Here is a 17,097-nt window from a genome sequence, read left to right as displayed (position 1 = left end):
GGTAGCTTGCCCCACACTATGAGAGAAGCTCTCATCACTTCCCTGCTTAAACCTGGTAAGCCCCCCTCCCACTGCGATTCCTATCGCCCGCTATCCCTTTTAAACTGCGACACCAAGATACTGGCCAAAGTATTAGCTACACGACTCAACCTCCTCATGGAATGCCTGGTCCTGCCGGACCAGGCCGGTTTTGTGCCCAACCGTACTACCTCTCATAATCTGCGTACCCTTCATGCCGTACTGCAAGACCTCAACCCCAAGTGTGATGCCGCAGCGGTGTTCCTGGAGGCTACCAAAGCTTTTGATTCCCTGGAGTGGGATTATCTGCTTGGTACACTGCAACATATGGGGCTGCCCTTCAGTTTTTTGGATTGGGTGAGGTTGCTTTATCATCAGCCCACAGCTACTGTGCTGCTCAATGGTACTAGATCCACCCAGTTTCTTGTCCACAGAGGCACCCGTCAAGGCTGCCCACTATCCCCTATCCTCTTCGCAATTGGAATTGAGCCCCTGGCTGCACTGCTCCAACAAAAACATAACCACCGATCCTTTATCTATCGTGCTCGACCGCTCCTCATTTCGCTATACGCTGATGACCTTACGATTTATATAAAAAAAAAAAACAGTGACAATTTAAATCCGGTTCTACGCGAAATTATGAAATTTGGGGGCATTGCCGGAGTGCAAATTAACTGGACTAAATCGGCAATTTTCCCACTTACGGATAACACACACCCTTTTCCCCTCGATTTCCCGCTGGTGTGGGAGCAAGACGACTTGAAATACTTGGATATTCATATTCACAGGGATAAGGAGGCACTTATGCGCGCCAATTACGGCACTACGCTTGATAAAATTACTGATAACGTCACTAAGTGGCTGCACCTCCCTCTTTCTATGGCTGGCCGCATTGCGTTAATTAAGATGAATATATTGCCAAAACTGCTATACCTTTTTGTGAACATTCCGTATAATCCCGGCGCCTTCTTCTTTCGCTCCCTCAGGTCCCAGATCACGCGGTTGATTTGGGGTGGGAAGCAAGCTCGCCTTAGTCTTTATACCCTTATGCTTCCGTTTCACTTGTGGGGGTTTGAAGTACCAAACTTTTAAAGATACGACGACTGTGCCCAGGCACATTTTGCAGTATACTGGTATCATCCGCCACCATACATGGCGCATTTGGCTGTTGAGGAGGGCTACATGGCTCCCATAGTTCCGACGGGCTATATTCACACCTCTGTGAGCCAGAGGAGTAGGGACCCTTCCACTGTTGACTGTACGGTACAGGCCTGGAATCGACTGGCCAATGCCCTGGACAGTCCTTTTGTCTACTCAACTAACCTTCCCCTATTAATTGACCTGAGACTGCAGGTCACTTGCGAGGTGATATGTCACAAATTGCTTCGGAAACAGAAACTTTGCAGCTGGGGGGACTTATACTTACAGGGTACTTTTCGAACTTCGGCACAGTATTTTGGTGATATGTCCCCATCATGTATGGATACCTTTTTATTTACCAGACTGAAGCAAAATGTCCAGGCCCTTACCCCAGCATACCCCGATGAACCAGACACGTTTACTCCGCTTCACGCCATAGTGCAACCTGAAACTCCTAAACACGTAATATCTACACTGTATAAACATGTATTGGCCGCATCCACTGACACCCCCATTAGGGCCAGGACAGAATGGGATAGAGACCTCGATCTGCCACTAACGGATGAGCAATGGGAGATTAGTTGTACACATACACGGGCGGTTACAAGTAATAACAGGCTGCGGCTGCTACATTATAAGTTCCTTCATCATCTATATTATACCCCTGCCAGATTGAAAAAACTTCATTTGCGCGAATCAGACTGCTGCCTTAGATGTGGTGCCGCTGGTGCGGACTTTATACATCTAGCGTGGTCCTGCCCCCTGGTTGCTAGATATTGGGAACACGTTTTCGCTGGCCTTGCCAGCATGCTGGGGATAGCACTGACTCCATGCCCACTGGAGGCTCTGTTGGGCTTGACACAGTCCATTGCCACTGGCCACAAAAGGTTTTTAGCCCTTAGCCTCTTGCTAGCCAAGCGTCTAATTGCCTGCCGCTGGGGCAGGGGCCGTGCCCCGAAATTTAAATGCTGGATTCGCTCTCTGTCCACTTGGCAAGATAGCTTACATGACTATGCAGAACTCCTGCCCCAGAGATCACAGCCTAAAGACATATGGGCACCATTCACGGCATATCTTCTTAAGCAACGGGCTGATTAAGAAGACGGTATAACAGGGGCGACTTTATCCACTGCCAATGTGCCTCAATCACCAATTAGGTAAGATTCTTCTTTGCATGTACTACACAATTGCTTACGAGCGAGTCACAATTCACTCATCAGTTCCTTTGTACGTTTGTCTCCAGGATTGGGATTCACTGGTGAGCTCCGGGCTGAGCACTACTCGAATGTGGTATTTGTCGGACTGTATTATGGTACTGTAGTATTTAAGATGTGGGGGGGGGGGTTCTCTCTCAATTGAAGACTCAGGACTTGCCTTTGCTTTGTATTTGTTGCTTCGGACAGTTGACCAATGTGCGTTATTACTATGTTGGGGGGGGAGGGTGGTTGGAGGGAGGATTAATACACATCCTTATGACTAGCCGACCAGGGCTGTACACTGCATTGCATGGGAAGATGCTCAATTTGAGTTTGTTTGCTTCACATACTATGTGTATCTACTTGATTCAATTGCATTGATGTACCGTGCTTTATGATTTAATAAAGGTTTTTGAAACTTTAAAAAAAAAAAAAGGGTTTGGTACTAGAAGGAAACTATTTCCTTCCGTGGGGGTTTGGTCACAAGCTGGTGTTCTAAAACACTACCACATCCAAATGCATTTTTTCGTGGATGAGATTGAACCCAGTTTGCTAGTTCATAATGTTTAAACAGAGAGAGACCTCCCCCAACCCTGTCCTGGAGATGTTCCCAGGGAATAAGGGTGCCTCCAAGGAGGAGGTCTCCCCAAACCACCAACCCTGCGTCGCTCAAAGGTTTTGCCAGCCTGTCCCTTAAGCACTCTGGCGTTCCAGAAGAATCCCAAAGGGGAGCCAAGCTAGAAAAATATTCGAGCCCCACTGCCCCTCTCACTTTGGCCCCAGTTTTGGCTACCCCCTGGAGAACCTACAGCCCGATTTCTTTTTTAAACTTCGGATCCCCGAATTTAAACAAAAAAACCTTCCTCTGACAGTTTGGCGCCCCTGAACATAGCTAAAAACATCCCTCCAGCACCAGTATTCACGGGCATTCTCAGTAACATGTGTGAGTGTGAGAGTTGGAAAGCCCAAGCATACATCTGGAGGTCCAGTAAGGCCAGTCCACCCTTTTCTATTCTCCGCCTCACTTTTTTCCAAGCAATCCTAGCTGCTTTAGATTCCCAGATGAATGAATTAATTTCACTCTGAAGGTTGACAAAAGTGGATTTTTCAAAATAAAGGGGGATACAGTTAAAAAGAAATGTGATATTTGGGAGTATCCTCATCTTGATCAGATTCATTCTTCCCAAGATTGACAAAGGAAGAAGAGCCCAAGATTTCATTAGCCTTCTACATTCCTTTGCCACTATATCTAGGTTGATCTCAGCAATCTTTGTGATATCCTGCACCACATGGACTCCCAAATATCTCATTTTGGAGCTAGGCTGGTGACACTGCTGTTTCTCTGCCAAATTCCAGGTCATAATTTCCGTTTTTGTGTCATTAATCTCGTATCCAGAGACAGAACCAAACTCCCGGGCTAAACTGATGACTCCTGGGAAGGCTGACTGCAAATCCACGGAAAAAAACAAGATATCATCGGCGTACAGGTCTACCTTCCTCTCCCACTCCTCATACTTAAACGGCTGGATGTAAGGATCAGCCCTAAGCCGTTGAGCAAATGGCTCGATGTAAAGATCAAATAGAAGCGGAGAGAGTGGGCAGCCTTGTCTGGTCCCTCTTGTAACTTTAAAAGAGTCTGTAATATTCCCGTTAACCAACAGCCTAGCCGTGGGGTTCTGGTAGATCAACTGGACCATGTGACAAAATCTTTCCCCCAAATTGAAACTCTTCAAGGCCTCCGACAGGTAAATCCAGTTTGCTCTGTCGAAGGCCTTGGTAGCGTCCAATGTCATGGCTGCTAATGGGAGGGAATATGTAGAGGCGAGATCAATAGCGTCAATGAGATCATACGTGATATCTGAAAGCTGCCGATTTTTAACAAAGCCCTTCTGATCTAAGTGGAGGACATCCCCGCCATAAGACCCAATCTCGTTGCCAAGATGGAAGTACACATTTTATAATCCACATTTAAACGTGAGATGGGTCTATATAACCCACAGCTTGACGGAGGTTTCCCTGGTTTCAATATCAGGATTATTAAAGTGTCGTTCCAAAAAGCTGGGAGCCCTAAACCAGCCTCCAGCACACAAATAAACAACTGCGTTAAGACGGGGATGATCTTATCTCCCAACATCTTATAGATCTCTGCTGGAAGGCCATCAGGGCCCGCCGCTTTCCAGGATTTACAGCGTTGAATGGCTTCTCTGACCTCAGTTTGAGTAAAGGCTTGGTCCAAGTATTGCTGTTGGTCGGGCCCTAAAGAGGGGAGGAGGATATCCCCCCAGCCAATTTTGAAAGCCAACAACATCTAGCCATTGTACTGAGTGTGGCCCTATGTGGCGCCGGGCAGAGAAGTTTCCCAGAAAAACACTTCTATCATACCCAAAGGTACAGGTGTGCATAAGCAAGAGAATAGTAGGGCCAGACGTCCGGCCTAATTCAGAAGGAGAGTAGGCAGCAAGCATATCCAGTACTCTGAGTAGTCTCTTATAGTCCAGAGGCGGAGAGAGTTATTTACCTGAAGAGATGAGATTTTTGATAGATTTGAACGGACTAAACTACCTTTGCGGCCCATGCATACAAGCTATTGTGGTATGCAGTGAGAGACATTCCAGAACTGGAATTCAAAGGACGTACAAATACAAACTGTTAAGGTTGTTGTCAAGCTTCAAAGAAGGCACAAGCAAGTATGCCTTGCCTGAGGAAAGAGAACAGGTGAAAGAATGTGAACTAAGACTGAAGCAAATTCAGGGCAGGCATTTTGAATATTGACATCATTCATAAAATAGAAGACAGGTAAAGATTAGGTTACAGGAGCTAAATCCAGGCTAATGCGTACATAACGAAAGTCTCTCTGTTCCATGATTATTGCTATCCCTATAGAACGAGAGAGCAGAATAAGTTTTCTTATTGCATACCACCTGTGCCCCAGGCAATAACCCACTTGCAGACTGAGATGTAAGAGAGGTCATCTATCCACACGGAAGCTTAAGAAAAAGATAGGTTGGGGGGCGTGGCCAGCAACATGGCCGACTAGACGTGCCTGCATAGAGCTCCGGCCGAGCCTGCACATTATCCGGCGTATAATATCCCCTAAGACCCAGAAAAGCCATCCAACAGTACGGAACTGGACCCCACCTACCTGATACGAGCTGCGGTGGTCCTGAAACGGAGTCTGCCTCGTCTGGCTCCGGTGTATAGAGCGGACTCCTCTGCCCCCCGGAGACCGAGATGGTGGCCTAGGCGCCTGGAGGGAGCGGCGTGCGCCGAGAGCCGGCGGTCCGGCGGACTCTTCTCGCGGGCTGCTGGAGGCTTGACAGGGTGGACACCAGCCGGGCGGAAGGTCACGCGCCGTCTCCGCCGGACAACGGGAGCGGGACAGAGGGGACAGCAGTCCACCTACCCAAGATGGCGGCCGCCAGGGCGATAATGTGCTGACTAAGGAGAGATCCCCGCATTGATCCCATCGCCGTGCAGCAGCTGAGACCGGGTGCGGAGACAAAGCGGCGGCGAGCCTGATACGGAGGTGAGAGATCCGCCTTCGCCTGGCACCAGACCCGGGGATCGACCACTGAAGCGGCGCCCGCCTTTACCAATATGGCGGCCGCGCGCTGAAAGACGAAGGCGGGACGGCTATCAAGCCGCGGAAGACCACTGAGGCCGGCCTGGAGGGAGAAGGCCTGCTTGTGCTGCCCCGGAGGCCCTGTGGCCCATCCCGGTTCGGGAATGTCTGGATGACACCGCGACCCCCTTGCTGCCAACACTGCACCTCTTGAGCCTACAACACAGAGGCGGTGAGACTCCCGGGGGGGGCTGCACACGAGGCCCGAGCTGAGGAGTAACCCCCTGGCTTCCCAGGACTAGAGAGTGGAGGCGGCGAGGCCCCCTTCGGTGTTCACCCCAGCCCCAGTGAGGAGAGACAGTGGGCCCCGCATCCCGGAGGTGAGCCCAGATTGGCCTGGCATCGGGGGAGGGGGGGTGCACCGGAGGTGCCGCACCAGCGTGGGGGCCGCACATTAAGTCACGCCGAAGGGACAGGCGATAGCGCCACACAGGAACTCGGGGGCCCACTGGGAGTGAGTGGATCGGGCACCGAAGTCCTGAAACCGGCACCTCCTGGGGGAAAAAGACGCGGCTGACCGACCCCTCGGCCCACCCAACCACAGCGCCCTGCTGCCGGTGCATAGGCCCTGAGACCCGGGCTAGGGGGAGAGAAGGCTCCTCCAGCGACACGATAAGGGGACCACTGCCCGGCTTCCGCACCCGGGACGGGATGTGTGCATGGTCACAGGGTCTCTAGGGAGGCTGCCCACGGAAACTGACCGGTTGGGGCGCCCTGTGGCTCTGCCTCTGCCTCAGACACACGTCCGACCACAGGGGTGGCACAGCGGAACGGGGACCTGGCCCAGCGGCGTCCGGCCCCCAGAAGACGCAGGTATGGGCAAGAGGGAGACAATACCCAAAACGGCGAGCAAGGGCCCAATGGACACTTTCGCAGCACCGCGACCTACGGTGGACCCACAACCCACTCACTCTGGCGCACGCACTGACACAAACATGCTATTGGAGGCCATACAGGCGTCGAGAACGGACATCCAAGCCTCACGAGCGGCCCTGGAAACCAAGATAGGGGAGGTAGGGTCCGAGGTGACACTGCTGCGCCAGGACTTTCGAAACTTGACGGACAGGGTCACGGTGGCTGAGTCGAGGTTGACGGACAATGAGAAGTCGGTCTCTGAACTTAAGAAGGACATGGCGGAGCTCCAGGCCTCCCACCGCCAACTACTATGGAAGGTGGACGACGCTGAAAATAGGTCAAGGCGGAACAACCTACGCTTTGTGGGCTTTAGAGAAGGGATTGAGGAAAGGAGCATGACCACCTTCCTCCTGGACTGGCTCAAAAAAACCTTCCCGACGGCACGATTCTCCTCGTGCTTTATCATAGAGAGGGCGCACAGGGCGCTACTGGCCAAGCCACCGGAGGGCGCGAGACCACGACCGGTCATAGCGCGATTCCTAAACTTCGCAGATCGGGATCTGATCTTACGAGAAGCCAGGGCTATGGGCGAGATCCGCTTCGAAAATACCACCATCATGATTTTCCCGGACTACAGCCAGGAGGTCTCGAAACAGCGCCGCTCCTTCGACGCCGTAAAAGCAAAACTGAGATCCCTCAGCATTCAGTATATGCTCCTCTTCCCGGCCAAGCTCAAGGTCATCTATCAGGGCAAAGCCATCTTCTTCCCACACCCGGACGACGCGTGGCAGTGGCTTGAAGAGCGCCCTATCCTGACCAGTAGAGAGGCGGCGAGCCGGGCGGCGCTCGACCGGGAACTACGGGAACGACCGGTGTGGGAGAGGCCGAAGCCACAGCGTCGAAGACTGAGGAGGACCCAGAACAAGACGCAGGGGACCCCATACAGGACGAGGAACTTCCAGGACGGGAGACGAGGCAGATCGGCGTCACCAGGTACCGATTCAGTGGCGGGCTCGAGAATGGGTGGCCTGAGAAATGGAATCCGCTCAGAAGAAGAAGATGCGGAGGAATCGGAAGGCCGAGCATCCGGGGAGGAGGAGGAAGACACAAGGAGTGACTCGCTACACCCTCTGGCTAAGGAAATCCAGCAACTGGAACAAGACTCTACAGGCCGTGAGGGTCAAGTGGACACACAAGACTCACATTCGTGAACTGTGGTGTACTGGGAATGGGAAAAGATGGCGGCTCGGCGATGCGGAGCAAGCAAGTTGGCACACCCCCACTACTACTGTTCTCTGTGTTCTTAACACTGGTTACTGTTGATTGAGGGTGGGATGTGTGGGAGGGCGACAGGCCTTCTCCCACGGATAGTTGAGACCCGGATGGGGATGCAACTGGAAGGGGAGGGAGGTGGGGTGGGGGGTGCGGGAAGGGGTTTGGTTACAGTTTACCTCATGTTGGGGTGTTGGGACGTTGGGAAGGGAGGGAGACAGATATGCATGCAGCAGCAAGTTCAGGAAAGTGTACCCTTGCTACCATCCCGGCCCCTTGGCCCGGTACTAGATAGTCCTCAGGTGAAACAATGGCGAATACACTAGCTACACCACACTGTGAAGGCGCTGGGGTTAAGGCGCTAACCTGGAACGTGAACGGACTGGGTTCCAAAATTAAGAGGAGCCTGGTTACTGCATATATTAAGCGAGTGGCACCTGACATCATTTTCCTTCAGGAAACACATTTGAGGGGGAACCGATGTGCTTTTTTAGCGCGCGGGCAGTACATAGTTCTGGCACACGCAGGATACACCATGACCTCACGGGGCACGGCAATCCTAGTTAGGAAAACAGCACCTTTCACAGTCACACGTACATGGTTGGACCCACAGGGCTCGTTTGCCGGGGTGCAGGGGACATGGAGGAGGCGCAGGTACACTCTGCTGTCGGTGTATGCTCCACCCAAATTACAAACACGAACGATGCAGGAGATCACGACCATTCTACTAGACACGGCGGACACGATACAGATTGTGGGGGGGGATTTCAATGACGTGATGTGCACGACGCGCGATAGATCTGGGAACCCTCACACAGTGGCTGCGGAGACGGCTTTGGCGCGCAGAATGGACACGATCGGTCTCACCGACGTTTGGCGGTGGCTACATCCTACCCACGTAGCTTATTCTTTTTACTCTGGGGCCCATAAGGTCTTCTCTAGGCTGGATTACATCTTCACATCGAGACAGGAACTTTCGGCGGGAGACGAGGCAGACTATAGGGCGAGGGGTATTTCGGATCATTCCCCGCTGTTCGTACATATGGGTCGGGGAAGGGGAAGAGGTCAGGCACACTGGCATATGTCGCCATGGGATTTACAGACACCTGAAATTCTAGGGGGCATAAGAGCGGATATCAGAGTTTTTATGGCGGAAAACGAGGGATCGGTCCAGTCCGGGGTGACATTATGGGAAGCCATGAAAACGGTGTTGAGGGACCGCTTCCAATCCAGGGTGGGGGAGGCCAGAAGGAAACGCACGGAAGCCATAGCGAGGGAGGAGGCAAACATCTTGACCCGAGAGGCTGAATATCACAGAACGAAGGAGGAGGCAGACCTCAGGATACTGCTAGACACTCAAAGGCTCTATAGAGAGCTAAGCACGGACGAGGCACGTACACAGGCGCTGGCTACCCTACATCGCTTGTACGATGTCGGCGACAAATCTGGTAAACTCATGGCATGGCTGAGCAGGCGCGAGCGAGCTGCCAGGTGGGTGGATTGGGTTGAGCTCCCTAGTAAGGCGCGGGCATCCACTGACGGCACTATAGCAGAGGCCTTTGCGACCTATTTCGAAGACTTCTACAGGGCGAGGGACCTAGGGGACTGCGAGGTGGTGCAGTCGTTCCTGGACAGCGTGGAAGTTCCGCAGTTGACCCCCGAGGATAGTGAGGCTTTGGAAGCCGACCTGTCCCTAGATGAAATTGCAGAGGCGATGGCTGCCCTGAAACCGGGGAAGGCTCCGGGACCAAATGGATTCCCGGCGGAGTTCTTCAAACGAACGGGGGACCTCCTTTCGCGTCACATGAAATCGCTATATGCGGGTGCGTTCGCCTCCGGAGGCCTCCCGCCGGACCTGGCCCTAGCTACCATAATCCCGATTCACAAGGAAGGCAAGCCCCGTGGAGACTGTTCCTCCTATCGCCCAATCTCGCTGCTAAATACTGAGACTAAAATCCTGGCCACGATTCTTGCACGGCGCTTACGACAGGTAATATCGGGCCTGGTCCACCCAGACCAGTCCGGGTTCCTGCCGGACAGGGCCACCAAACTCAACCTGCGACGCACCCACAACTGGCTCCAAGAAGTCTGCGACAGGAGTGAGCCACATTGGTTCCTCTCCTTGGACGCAGAGAAAGCGTTCGATGCGGTCCGCTGGCCTTTCCTAATGGGAACCCTTGAAAGGTTTGGGTTTGGGCCCAAGTTCCGGCGCTGGGTGAAACTTCTGTACTCGAAACCTAGGGCTAGAGTGCGAATAAATGGGCGAATGTCGAGAGAGTTCGCGATAGAGCGGGGGACGCGACAGGGGTGTCCGCTGTCCCCACTCCTTTTTATCCTCACGATTGAGATCCTTGCGATCCGTATCCGGCTAAACCGAGATGTGACTGGCTTCCAATGGGGGGGAATCGGCCACTGACCAGGAGAAGATCTCCCTATACGCCGATGATGTGCTGCTGTACGTGACCGACCCGGCTAAGACGATACCGGCCTTATTCAGGGAACTAGGCGACTTTGGGGCGGTAGCCGGCCATGCTATAAACTGGCATAAGTCGGTCCTCTACGACCCACAAGGTGCCCCGCGAGGGGGGGAACTGCCTGCGCAGCTCATCCACACCACGGCAGGCTTCCGGTACTTGGGGGTCTTTATCACCCGAGATAAGCAGCGCTCCTACACGGACAATGTCGACAGAGTTTTGGTGGCAGCAAAGGCGGAGATGGATAGGTGGAGGCCGCTCCCGCTCACCATTTTGGGCAGGGCTGCTCTGTACAAAATGATCCTACTCCCTAAGTTTTTATACGCCCTGCAAAATGAGTATTATCCCCTTCCGGCTCTGACATTGCAGAAAATCCATGCCGATCTCCGCTCTTTCCTGTGGCTGGGGAAGCAGTCCCGGGTGGCACTCACGACTTTGCAGCGCCACCAATATAGTGGGGGGTCTCTCCTTGCCTAATTTGGAGGCCTATTACTGGGCGGAACACCTCACCCCGATCAACGATTGGATACACGCCCCGGCTGACCACCCCACCTATGCACTGGAGAGATCTAAATGGGGCAATAAGACGGTGCTCCACTTCTTGTATGGGGGGAGGGGGGGCCGCCAGCTTCTCCCTGCGACTAAGATTACCCTGACGGCGTGGCGCAGAGCGTCGGTTAGAATGGGCTGGCATGAAAGGCTCACCCGCCAAACACCCCTATGGTCATGTAGGTGGTTGACTGAACTGAACAAGCTGCGTGGGTTTCAAAGGTGGGACGACATTGGCATCTCCACAGTTGGGGATGTCATAGCACAGGGGGAACTTAAAACCTTCCAGGCACTGCAGCAGGAATTTGGACTCCAGAAAACCCAATACTACAAATACATACAGCTGCGGCATGCATGGGGGGCTCAAAACATATCTCTCACCGACATTCCCCAGTTTGCACCACTTGAGGGCCGCCTACTGCAAGAACAGGTACAGAGGGGGGCGGTATCCATGACCTACAAAACACTGACAAATAACATGTTGGGTGATCTACAGGCCCTCAGGGAGAGATGGGAGGCAGATGTGGGCACGCTGGAGGACCTGGACTGGGAACTCATACTCATGCACCCCCGAGAAGTGGCCATAAAATCGAGGCTTCGCCTCATTCAGTTTAAGGTCCTTCATCGGGCATACTTTGACAGAGAGAGGCTTTTTCGGATGGGGAGGGTTCACAACACCACCTGTCTACGATGCCAGCACCAAACAGGCGACTTCTTCCACATCATCTGGGGTTGCACAGTGATACAGGAATATTGGGACGAGGTTTTCAATGAACGGAGTGTGGTACTGGAGGTAGAGATACCTAAGGACCCCAAACTGGCGCTCTTGGGAATGTCCACGGAGGTGGATATCACGCGCTACTTACTCATTTTTCTGCTGCTGGCCCTGGTGGTCGCAAAAAGAGACATTGCAAGAATGTGGGGGGCGCCTGGGAAACCAAATCTCGAGGAATGGAGAAGAGGTCTGGATATGTATATGGCAGCTGACCGAGTTACATATAAAGCTAGAGGGTGCCCCCGAAAATGTAGAAAAATATGGGCCAAGTGGAGGCACTACCATGGATTGGAGTAGGAGGGTGGGACCGGTGGGGGGAGTGGGCGGGTGGTAGGATGAATCACAGAGATGGTGCGTATGTTGCTGATTCCAGTATTTGTACCCTTGGAGGTTACGGGCCATGGGGATGGCTTATACTCAATGCCACACAACTTAGAGGATCGAGAGAGCCATGAGGGTCGGGGGGGGGGGGGGGGGGAGTGGTTGAGAAGGGTTCATGCTGCTGAGGGGGGGGGAGGACGGGAAGGGGGGCTTCGAGGAGAGGTCTCTCAGTTACTGCCTTTACTTATAGTTGATGGGGGGGGGGGGGAGTTCGGGGTGAAAATGAAAAATAAGTTCATCAAGATGAATGCAATGTAACTGACTATTTCAAAAGTTGCGTAAGGGCGGGTAGAGCGGAATGTTGACGCTCCCCCGCGATGTCTTGTTCCTAGTACTTATGATTCGCCTGATGCAACAATAAAAAGAATTTGTAAAAAAAAAAAAAAAAGAAAAAGATAGGTTATGGATATAAACATTCATGAGCCCTAAATATGGATCTCTAGAGATGAAAATGTTAAGTTACATTTATTTAAAACGAACTTCCAAAGTAAATTGTTGCTAGTGCACAAGCATAAAATGCTTTTTCTCCTACGCATCAAAGAGATCTATCCTATCATACTTTAAGTGATGTGAAAAAATACCTTTGCACAGGTACACGTATACAAACCATAATAAGATTACAAATAAATACCAAATAATACATTATACAAGCATTAAACAAAAAACATAACCCAAGTCATAACGAGGCTTTACAGAATATAGCAAGGTATTTTAAGGGAAAGTTTTTAAATGGTAATTTAAAGAGGAGAGGTTGGCCTAACGGCTAAGGCGCTCGACCTCGGACCTGGGGATCTGGGTTCGAGTCTCGGTAACGACGCCAAAACCCCCCTGTGATTCTGGGCAAATCACTTAATCTCCCCGTGCCTAAAAAAAATGAAAGTGTGTCCTCATGTAACCTAACTGGTGCTATGTAAAGCGCTCTGATAACTGATTCGGTTCGGTTGTAGTTCGCGCTATATTAAAAACTGCAAAAAAAAAAAAAATTGTTATGTGCTACTATATCGAAACCAGAGATATTGAGATCATACCATTAGTCTCTACAGATGGTTTAATTAAACTGTGGTTGGTTTTTGATCGGGTTCCATACTGCCCCGAAAAATGACCCCTCTGAGGAGATGCTGAATTCCAGGTACCACTCGGAGAAAGATGAATGGAATGGTGAGGCTCAGGAGTAGGGTTAACATGTACCCAAGGCAAATCTATGTCTTGTGGTTCTTCCTTTATATTTTCTCCCTCTTCGCCAACTCGCTGGTAGATTTTTCCAGCGCTGTCATTCAGTAAACGCCTCATTCCTGTAATCTGTTTTTTGATTTCCATGCTTTCATCTCCTAAGAATAAGAGAAACCACATTAGCTGTGCACAACTGTGAACATAATCATGATCGCAAACAGTACATATCATAATCAAGACCTTTTGCTAGGTTCTGTTGTGAAAAGTTATGTTACTTTGGGAAGCTTTTCAAATAAAATGACATTCTACAAAAAAAAAGATAATACAGTACCTATGTCTACATTATAGAAAATCATGACCAATTCTATCTACAACAAAATAGTTAATGCCTTCTGCAGGACATGCAAAGTTGCAGAAAGTTACCAGTATTGTATTTTTCTGCTTTACATAGTGTTTGTCTTCAGCAAATCCCAATAAGTGGAACCACCTGCCACTTCGACCCTGATTAACTGTGACTCATAATCCATCATTCATCTTGTAACAATTGTTACTGGCAAAATTAATAATTTGAAGTATTGCCGGAAAAGTGCTGTCTAAGTAGTTCCTCTATATTACTCAGGATAGTAAAACCCCGAGAACAGATTATAACCGTTTTTTTAGCAAGTATGGCCAATACTTATATATACCATAAGAGGGGAGGGGAAGGGAAGTTCGACCCAGGGAAAGGAGTCGTTCACCCGGTTGATACGAGAAGGTTGGAACAAGCAGGTGGGGCAGAGGCACTCCGAGGCAAATGAAGATATTCCAGGAGAGTTTCTGTTCTGAGGCACACGGGAAGATGCTCCTATCAGCCACCATACAGCCCAAGCACATTAACAAAGAGAGGTGGAGCGAGTTTAAAAAGGTGGCAGATTATAAGTGACAGACCAGGGCACTATTCCAATCCGGGAAAGATTTCCATGAGTTAACCCAGCCATGAAGTAACAAGAAACCAATACGAAGGGAGAGGTGGGGTGGGGTGGGGTAAAAATAGGCACACGTACAGAGAGACCTATAAAACCCAGCGAAGACGACAGAGGTGGAAAGTTCCTCCAGCCAGGCACCGAGGATGGGGGTTGTGAGGGAGCGGTGGTGATGAGCGGTCATCGGGAATGGAGGGGGGTGGGGGGGGGAGTGGTTGGGGGAGTGGTTTGAGGAGTGGGGAGGGAGGGGGGAGCTTGAATACCTGCCTCAGGCAGCTGCCTGTCATGTTTTCTCCAGGTAAACTTGGACCATAACGAGGGATTTTCCCAGGATAGGGGCGGGGGTCGATGGGGTAAGAGTGCCTCCAGCCAGGGCCTAGGAGTAATACCGACCTGCTCTCTTTATTTCAGGGGAAAGATATCTTTTTAGAGGAGGATTCAAACAGGAAGGCACAGGGTTCTTCAACCTTAAATTCTGGGGAAAATTCCTTAAAGAGTTGAATACGAGACACATAAAGCCTGAAATGTTGAAGACATTACTGGAAGGTATGAGGCAATATTTTATGGAGAACATAAAGGACTGTGAAATCGTTATCTTTACTAGAGGCGACATCTGAACTGGAGTAAAACAATTGGAGTATTTAGGAGGGAACCAACTAGAGACTTTATTTTTCCAATGTACTTCATTATTCCCTGTCCAAATCTATTTCAACAAAACCCTAAATTCAGTTTTACATCTTCAATGCTGCTTTGTCACATACTGCTTGTAATTCTTTGGTAAGAATAATAATAAACAGGATTATGAAAATAGTATGTTATGATTATGCCACCACCCTCCTCCAGCTCATGGCACATACATGGCTTTCTTGGAGATGTTTACCCCAGCTTCCCAGCCAGGGAAGGGACTGGTCCTGTCCGAATTAACATCAGAAAAGAATAACAGTGATCCTAGGATCAAGATCACCCATGCCCACTATTAGTCTTGGACCCATTTACAGTATTTGATACCACAGATTACATATAGCTCCTGGATTGCGAGGCAAACCCCATCTAAACTCAGAACCTTTCATTCCACAGTGCTTCAGTCAACTTTGGGGAGGCACAGGGTTAAGACCTCATACCCAGCTTACTAAACGTTTACATTGCTCCCATAGAATCTTAGCTTTTCTAACACTCAGCTGCATTTGAAGCTAAGCTACAGGAAAGCACAGGTGATAAGCAGAACATAGATACCCAAATCTAGATTGCCCAAAGCATTCTCTTTTTTGGAAATGGCATTTTAGCAGTGTTATTATCAAGTTTTTTTGCTTCTTCCTCCTATATTTTCTGACCTGTTTTTATTGGCTTTAGGACTCTAGGCACTTTACCACTGCATATCAGTGCTAAAGTGCATATGCTCTCTGCGTAAATTGTAACTCTGATTTCTTATCCATGATTGGCATATGTGATTTATATTGGTAAGTCCTTAGTAAAGTGCACTGAGTGTGCCCAGGGCCTATAAATAAAATTCTACTAGTGGTTCTGGAGCACTGGTTGTGCCACCCACATGAGTAGCCCTGTAAATGTGTCTCAGACCTACTACTGGAGTGTCTGCGCACGCAGTTGTTAACTGCCTTGTTTCCCTGGCTGATGCATAATATACCTTCATGAGCAGGGTGCAGTGTATGTGAAAGGTAGGACATGTGCTGGTGTGTCACATGTCCTGATAGTGAAATACTGCCAATTTCGTTTTTCACTATTGAAAGGCTATCTGTCCATAGGCTAACATGGGAGTTGCTTTCTAACATCTTACAAGTATAACTCTCCATTGGGACAAGAAAGAAAAATAAAGTTTAGGATCTCTGAACTCAGAATTTAATACCATCTTTTTAGGAAGATGGTTTTTCAATTGTCCTGGATTCAACGTCTTGTATCCCCCATGGCAGACCGGAACAGGCTTTGCCTCAGCACCGACTCCTCACCTCCACGGCGCCGTGCATCATCTGTTGACTTAGTCTCCAAGGTACTGTCATTTGGTGATTCGTGTGACTCCGTACTCGGCACAGGCACCTCGCGGTTGGCACCCTACTTTGGATTTATGCCTCTCACAATGTCGTGATAGTCCCAGGTGGAGCTATTTGTTTCTCCAAGTGCTATTTTTGAAGTAACTGTTCTAAAAGTCATATTCTTGATAAATGTATGTTGAATTTTTGTTGCTTTGGTCTTAGTTGGTTTAGATAAAGATATTCTATTTTTCTAAACTGGTGTGGTTTACCTTTGTGGGGTTTTCACTGTGTTACTGTGTGTCTGGGTACAAAGACTTTACACATTGCCTTTGGGATAAGCCTATCTGGTCATGACAAGCTAACGAGGGGGTGAGCAGGGGTTGTCTAAAGTGTGTAACTCCCTTACCCTGACTATAAGGAAGGGTCCAAACTTGGACAAAGGAGCATACCTCTGCTAATTAAAGACCCCCATTTCCAACATTGGTGGTCAGCAGTGAGGACTGAACTTGTATTTGTGCTTGACCCACAGTGACTGATGCACATCACTAGTCTAGTGCAGACCATTACGCAACCATATACTTTATTCCCAGTTTCCCTTATGAATTTGGTTGTTGATTCCTGGAACTCTGGTTAGTTGTTGCACCTGTGCGGTCTTGTCAAAATGGAAATCAACTTTGGGTACCTGCACATCTACACGA

The 17,097-nt window shown here is 50.0% G+C and overlaps 1 protein-coding gene across 3 annotated transcripts in view; it reads right to left on the bottom strand.

Annotated features, from left to right (window-relative positions):
• BEND7 (BEN domain containing 7) overlaps positions 1-17,097 on the bottom strand; it is a 299,983-nt gene that overhangs the window by 226,366 nt on the left and 56,520 nt on the right. For all 3 annotated transcript variants that reach the window (XR_013606925.1, XM_078674216.1, XM_078674215.1), the window contains exon 3: positions 13,311-13,610. Coding sequence is in view for 2 of the 3 variants with exons in the window: in XM_078674216.1 (XP_078530342.1) it covers positions 13,311-13,610 (300 nt within the window). In the remaining variant the exon portion in view is untranslated. The remainder of the gene's footprint in view (positions 1-13,310; positions 13,611-17,097) is intronic.

The sequence above is a fragment of the Lissotriton helveticus genome, chromosome 1_1 (assembly GCF_964261635.1).
Source record: "Lissotriton helveticus chromosome 1_1, aLisHel1.1, whole genome shotgun sequence".
Taxonomy (NCBI): Eukaryota; Metazoa; Chordata; class Amphibia; order Caudata; family Salamandridae; genus Lissotriton; species Lissotriton helveticus.
The sequence above is the reverse complement of the archived record's forward strand: the minus strand, read 5'-3'. Positions and strand labels throughout refer to the sequence as shown.